The sequence below is a fragment of the Oratosquilla oratoria genome, chromosome 1, assembly GCF_046742065.1.
Source record: "Oratosquilla oratoria isolate Oo_2021 chromosome 1, ASM4674206v1, whole genome shotgun sequence".
In the NCBI taxonomy this organism is placed as follows: domain Eukaryota; kingdom Metazoa; phylum Arthropoda; class Malacostraca; order Stomatopoda; family Squillidae; genus Oratosquilla; species Oratosquilla oratoria.
Genome location: NC_134777.1, coordinates 4,514,109 through 4,521,608, shown reverse-complemented (window position 1 = coordinate 4,521,608; position 7,500 = coordinate 4,514,109). Strand labels below are relative to the sequence as shown.

General features: G+C 42.1%; 1 protein-coding gene across 1 annotated transcript; it reads right to left on the bottom strand.

The window, feature by feature from the left end:
* Positions 1-2,667: 2,667 nt before the first annotated feature.
* LOC143027447 (uncharacterized) lies at positions 2,668-6,228 on the bottom strand. Its single transcript, XM_076188735.1, has 3 exons — positions 5,949-6,228; positions 5,161-5,762; positions 2,668-4,815 (listed from the first exon to the last, which is right to left on the bottom strand). Exons 1-3 carry the CDS (start codon positions 6,226-6,228, stop codon positions 2,668-2,670), a joined length of 3,030 nt encoding a protein of 1,009 aa, XP_076044850.1.
* Between the last annotated feature and the right edge of the window lie 1,272 nt (positions 6,229-7,500).

The window sequence follows — 7,500 nt, the reverse complement described above, 5'->3', positions numbered from 1 at the left end:
ATGTATATATGTGTGTATATATATATATATGTATATATGTGTATATATATATATATATGTATATTATATATATATACATATACATATATATATACATATATATATGTATGTATATTATATATATACATATACATATATATATATAGATACATATACATACATATATATATATATATACATACATATACATACATATATATATATATACACATACATATACATACATATATATATATATACATACATATATATATATATATATATATATATATATATATATATATATACAAATACACACAGACCAATTGTAATTCGTAATGGTTTACGTGTACTCCAAGTGAAATGTAGATTTTCGTTTGCGTGTTGTTACAAACCTCTCTAAAGTACCAAAGGTTCACCGGCCTTGTGAATGCCAGAAGTTTGTAACATCAAGGGAACCCTTTAGACCCTATGTCTATTACGGGTTCAAACGGTCAAAAGAACTGAATAAGGTCGCCACCCGGTCGGACACCGGGGAAAGAAAATCAAACTAACTTAACTTAAAGAAATATAATTAAATAAATTATAAGTATGAAGTTGATACAAGTAAAATGACACGAAAATAATATAACAAAGACACACTATTACAATTGAACAAACATGATTTTACATAATACATCTGACTTCTGATCATACATTTGACATTACACAAAAGAATCAAGTTCGAAGATTTTAACGGGATTGAATAGACGTAAGACCGGGTCACAGATCACCAAACAGTCATGAAATATAAGCTAATCCTAAGCCCCAATGCTACTCACTCCGCGCTTCACTTATATAGGGCTCTACAAAGCTAAGTCCTAGTAAATCTGGCTTGCTGCTATATCAAGGGAAAAGGGTACTAACCTCAAGGCTGGCATTTTGAATCTGACCCGTGTAGTAGGTTTAAGCAGGGTCTGGACAATCGTATAGACTCGTTGGATACTACAAGGGGGGCGGGATTTACCTAGCCTGACGAGCCTACATTGTTTAAGCGGGAAATACAAACGAAATATTTTTACGTCACGGCCTGTGACGTAGCAGAGACGCATGCGCAATGGACACTTGAATAATCAACATTACAATAAACAATCAATATTATTATAAACTAATACCATAGTTACATTAATAGATACATACAATACATAATAAAGAAAATACCTTACGGTGACATATTTGGACATAACCAAAGCAGCACAATACGAACACACGTAACATGACATTTCCTCGAAACTATAACAATTACATATTTGGCAAGTATACATCGCAGATGTAACACCTCCCCCACCAAAAGAAAAAAAATTCTTGAAAAGAATTTTTTTCTTTACTTTCGGCAGATATGTGCTATGATCTCGGCAGATATGTGCTATGATCTAGACAGACAGTCTGCTATCACATTATTCCTCCCAGAAATATGTTTTACATCTAGATTATATTCTTGTAAAAATAGACTCCACCTAGTTAAGCGGAGGTTCTTCTCCTTGAACTTCTGAATATATTTTAAGGGATGGTGGTCAGTGAACACAGTTACATTTGCGCCAGCAGGGATATATACATCAAAATGTTTCAAAGCCAAAATAATGGATAATAATTCCTTTTCAATTGTGGAATACTTTTTCTGAGCTACATTCAGTTTTCTGCTGAAGTAACTCACAGGATGATCCACAGTGTCTTTAGCTTGTAATAGTACGGCACCAACACCAATGTTGCTGGCGTCACAATACAGAGAAAATGGTTTCGAGAAGTCTGGGGCCTGCAACACTGGAGCTGTACACAAAAGGCTCTTCGCTTGAACAAAAGCGGTGTTGCAAGACTCAGTCCTCTGGAACTTGGCTCCTTTCTTTAGCAGGTCGGTTAAAGGAGCTATTAAGGAAGAGAAATTATAGATGAACATTCTATAAAAGGCAATGGTTCCTACAAAACTACGAATCTCCTTCTAGGTCTGAGGTACTGGAATTCTGAGAATGGCTTCCACTTTGGCCTGGGGAGGAGCCAATTCTCCTTGTCTGATCACATAACCAAGATAATGCACCTTGGCCTGAACAAATTCACACTTTGTTAGATTGAGCACCAAATTGGTAGACACTAACTTGTTGAAGAGTAAGGTTAGACGATCCAAATGATCCTGCCAAGTGTCACTATACACTACGACATCATCGAGGTAGGTTACACAGCCAGTTATGTCCTCGGTGATTTTATTCATTAACCGTTGGAACGTAGCAGGGGCGTTGGTCATACCAAGGGGCATAACCTTACATTGGTAAGTCTTTCCCAATGCGGCGAAACAGGAGATAGACTGGGCACGGGGTGTCATGGGCACTTGCCAATATCCACGGAGCAGATCTAATTTAGTTATGAAATGTGCCCCTCCTACTCTACCTATACACTCTTCTAACCTAGGTAAGGGGTACGAGTCCCTTTTGGTCACTGTATTCACGCGTCGGAAATAGACACAAAACCGCTGAGTACCATCTGCTTTCGGAACTAAGATCACTGGCGAGCTCCACTCACTTCGTGCTGGCGTAATTAAACCGTGGGCCAGCATATAGTCTATTTTTTTTTTTTTTTTTTTTTGTGATTATGGCTGCTCGTTGCGGGTTGACACGATACTGTGCCTGCTTAATAGGCTTCGCGTCTCCTACATCAACATCATGCAGAATTAGGTAAGTTTTTTCCAGGAGTATCTCGAAAGACCTCCTGATACTTACTCAATAAGGCAGTTAAGTCCTCCCGTTGTGCGGCCGTGAGGTGGTCCAGCTTATCCACTACCTGGGGCCACCCTCCTGCATTCTCCTTCCACGGCATCTCTAAGGTGGGGGAAATAGTGTCCTCGTCTACTTCATGCATGAGAGAAACCGTACAAACACTCGCGACAGTTTCACCCACCGGGTTCTGCTCCCTTTCTCGATACAACTTTAACATATTTATATGGCATAATTGTTGACTCCGTCTCCGATCTGGAGTGGCAACAATATAGTTTAGTTCCCCTACTCGTTTCACTACCTCATAGGGTCCACTGAACTTTGCCCTTAAGGGGTTACCTTGAAAAGGCAGCAGGGCCAACACACTATCACCGGGATTAAATTCCCGTACTTTGGCCTTTCTGTCATAATGTCGTTTCATTCTTTCCTGAGCACTCATTAAATTTTCTTTGGCCATTTCCCAACACGCGGCCAACTTACCTTTCATGTCAGTCACCGACTTCGACATGTCCTTAGAGGCAGAACTATGCTCTTTCAATAAACATTCTTTCAGGACTTTAAGAGGTCCTCGAACCTCGTGCCCGAAAACTAATGCAAAAGGTGAGAGGCCCAACGATTCGTTGGGTACCTCACGCACTGCAAACAACAGGTATGGTAAGGCTTGGTCCCACCCCGTATCATTTTCTAAGCACCATTTCCTCAACATTGTTTTTAACGTTTGATGGTACCGTTCAAGGGCACCTTGACTCTGAGGATGGTAAGCACTTGACGTCACTTTCGTTATCCCCAGTGCTCCCAAACTCTGCATAACCTCTCTAGATAAAAACACAGACCCCTGGTCTGTCTGTAACTCGCGAGGTAGTCCCCACTTCGTAAAGAAGCTAATCAGCTCGTGCAACACCACTTTGGCGCGCACTTTACGTAGTGGTATCGCCTCGGGATACCTAGAAAAGGTATCCATCAAAGTGAGAATATACTCATGTCCCCTAGCAGTCTTAGGCAACGGTCCCACTATATCCACGATAACCTTAGCAAAGGGTTCCTCTCCTACAGGGATTGGTTTCAAAGGGGCTACAGGTACAGGTTGGTTTGGTTTCCCTACCAACTGACAAGTGTGGCAAGTACGACAGTGCTGTGCCACATCCCTTCTAATTCCTGGCCAATAGAAATGTTGCCAGATACGGTCTAAAGTTTTGCGTACACCCAAATGTCCAGAAAGGGGACTATCATGCCCTAGCCTCAGAACTTCTTTCCGGTAGACCTTCGGCAACATAACTTGCCGTCTCTCGGACCACACTGCATCATCAGTGGGGCAGGTACTTTCCACCCATCGGCGGAATAGTACTCCCTTGTCCAAGTAATACTCCTCTGATAGTTCACTACCACTCTCTACCCTTTCATATAGTTCCCGTAAGTCGGGATCGACACTCTGCAAGTCACTGAGACATCTTGTGCCCGCCTGTTTCTTTTCCATAAACAAGCGAGTCAAGTCATACACATCGGTTTCACTTACTTGTTCCTCCTGGAACAGAGGCTTCAGGTCAAACTCTGCTTCGACCTGGGCTTCCTCACTTGGGAGTTCTTCCTCGGGGTTCATACTGTCCTCACATTCAGGTTTTCCACAGTTTTCCCCACTCGAGACCCTTACTGGTCTCACCTGGTCCTTAGACCACTCCCTCTGTGCTGCCATCGCCCTCGTAACAGCGCAAACCGGAAATAACCCCGGGTGCTGTCTCTCAAGTTGCTCGGTCTCTTCCGAAACAACCGGCACCTCCGAAACTATGGGTGTGGGACACATCTTCCCACCAACCAAATCATTTCCTAATATAACATCCACACCTACAACTGGTAACTCATCTACCATCCCTACCATAGCCTGTCCCTCGTAGAGAGGCGACTGTAGGTCTATGGATACTAGAGGTACCTTGGCTAGGCCCCCTAGGGAACTTACCGTTACACTCCCTCCAACCGCTGGACTTTTCACCAGACTACTCAGTATTAGGGACTGGAGGGCTCCCGAGTCCCGTAGGATGGTGACTCGTTTCCGGTCTCCTCCTATGGATATCCAGCCTTGGAATAAAAATGGCTGATATCCCTTTAAGTGAGGTTTAAGTTTACCCTCCAATTCATCTACTTTACCCCCATCCATCTCTGATGGGCCGTTACCTATATAACTCATCAATGCCACGGCTTTGGCTTCACTCTCTCCCTGGGCCTTGCCCTTAGTGGAGGTGCTCTCAACCTTATTTGTTAAAGATACGGGCTTGACACCTTCCATCTCTCTTCGTCTCTTCCAACAATCTCTCATTTGGTGGCCTACCCTTCCGCAATAGAAACATGACTTAATCATTGATGACTTACTACAGTCATCTTTCTTGACTTCTATGGATTTGGTAGGTGACCCACCTGATGAGAGCGAGATTCTCTGCCTATTTATTGCCAGGTCTCCTTTTCCCTTGTGAGTAACCGAGAACTTCCCTGCAGGTCTTATCAATTCATACTTATCGGCTAACACTGCGGCCTCCTCCAATTTGGAGACTTCTTTTTCCTGAAGATACAATGATACCTCTTTAGGGATAGATCTCAGATACTCCTCTACCAGTAGCAGTTCAGCCAGTCTATCAAATTCTTTATTAACATTGTGAGATCTTAACCACTGGTCCCACAATAAACGCTTTTCTCTACTAAACTCCACGTGCGAGATGTTAGGTTGTTTCCTTAGGTTCCTAAACTTTATCCTATACAACTCGGGAACGAGTTCACATGCCCTAAGGATGGCCGTCTTGACCATGTCATAGTCCTTCGCCTGTGCGTCCTCTAGGGCGCCATATACTCTCAAGGGCTTCCCTCTTAAGTTAGTCCGCAACAGCGCAGGCCAAAACTTCTTTGGCCATGAATAATCTTTAGCCATCCTTTCAAAAATTCTAAAGTACTGGTCCACATTGGATTCATCGAACTCAGGAAGCAACCTCGCATTCTGCACTACATCAAACTCTGGTCTCCCATTCACGGTTTGAGGAATTGGTAGCACTTTTTCATTCTCTTGCAATTCAGATTTAAGTTTAAGACACTCAATTTCTAATCTAGCCCTCTCAGTTTCTTCCCTTCTAGATTGGGCTTCTAATTTAGCTCTCTCAGTTTCTTCCTTTCTAGATTGGGCTTCTAATTTAGCTATTTCTAATTTTAACTGTAACTCGCTTAATCGAGATTCTGTGTGCCGGGATTCACCATCAGCGTCACTACCTTCCCGATCATCTAAATTCGCTGAGCCGGCAGAACCTTGTTCTGTCGCTCTCTCTTCATCTCTCGCCGGCACACTTTCGTCTCGATCATGCAACATTGCCACCACCATGTGTACTAACTCCCCTTTATTTAACCCGTGGGTCGAACTAGCTCCAAAATAATGTGCTATCAATTTCAATTCCGGTATGGTGAGACCTTGAATTTCCTTATCTGTGGGTTTTCCTTGTACAAATTCATCTACCTCGGTTTCGTTGGTTAACCGCATCTTCCTACCTTAATAAACCTATTATCACTGATCCACGTCGAACGTCTTTCCAATTTACCGTTAAATCCTGGCAATGAGGCGCCAATTAATGTTACAAACCTCTCTAAAGTACCAAAGGTTCACCGGCCTTGTGAATGCCAGAAGTTTGTAACATCAAGGGAACCCTTTAGACCCTATGTCTATTACGGGTTCAAACGGTCAAAAGAACTGAATAAGGTCGCCACCCGGTCGGACACCGGGGAAAGAAAATCAAACTAACTTAAAGAAATATAATTAAATAAATTATAAGTATGAAGTTGATACAAGTAAAATGACACGAAAATAATATAACAAAGACACACTATTACAATTGAACAAACATGATTTTACATAATACATCTGACTTCTGATCATACATTTGACATTACACAAAAGAATCAAGTTCGAAGATTTTAACGGGATTGAATAGACGTAAGACCGGGTCACAGATCACCAAACAGTCATGAAATATAAGCTAATCCTAAGCCCCAATGCTACTCACTCCGCGCTTCACTTATATAGGGCTCTACAAAGCTAAGTCCTAGTAAATCTGGCTTGCTGCTATATCAAGGGAAAAGGGTACTAACCTCAAGGCTGGCATTTTGAATCTGACCCGTGTAGTAGGTTTAAGCAGGGTCTGGACAATCGTATAGACTCGTTGGATACTACAAGGGGGGCGGGATTTACCTAGCCTGACGAGCCTACATTGTTTAAGCGGGAAATACAAACGAAATATTTTTACGTCACGGCCTGTGACGTAGCAGAGACGCATGCGCAATGGACACTTGAATAATCAACATTACAATAAACAATCAATATTATTATAAACTAATACCATAGTTACATTAATAGATACATACAATACATAATAAAGAAAATACCTTACGGTGACATATTTGGACATAACCAAAGCAGCACAATACGAACACACGTAACATGACATTTCCTCGAAACTATAACAATTACATATTTGGCAAGTATACATCGCAGATGTAACAGTGTGTTTCTGTTTGTGTATGTGTGTCCGGTTTCTCTAAATTTTCGGTGTTAATTATTTTGCCATCTCTGCCTCCCCTTGGTTTGCCCTTGCTCACTAAGCTGCACTCCTTTTGCCCTACCTAGCCATGTCCCGTCTTCGCCCTTGTCAACCCCATGTAAGCTAGCCAAACTAACCTAACTTGAAATAACCTAGGCTAACCTAACCTAACTCATCGTTACCTAGCTTAACCTAACCTCACCTCACCTCACCTAACC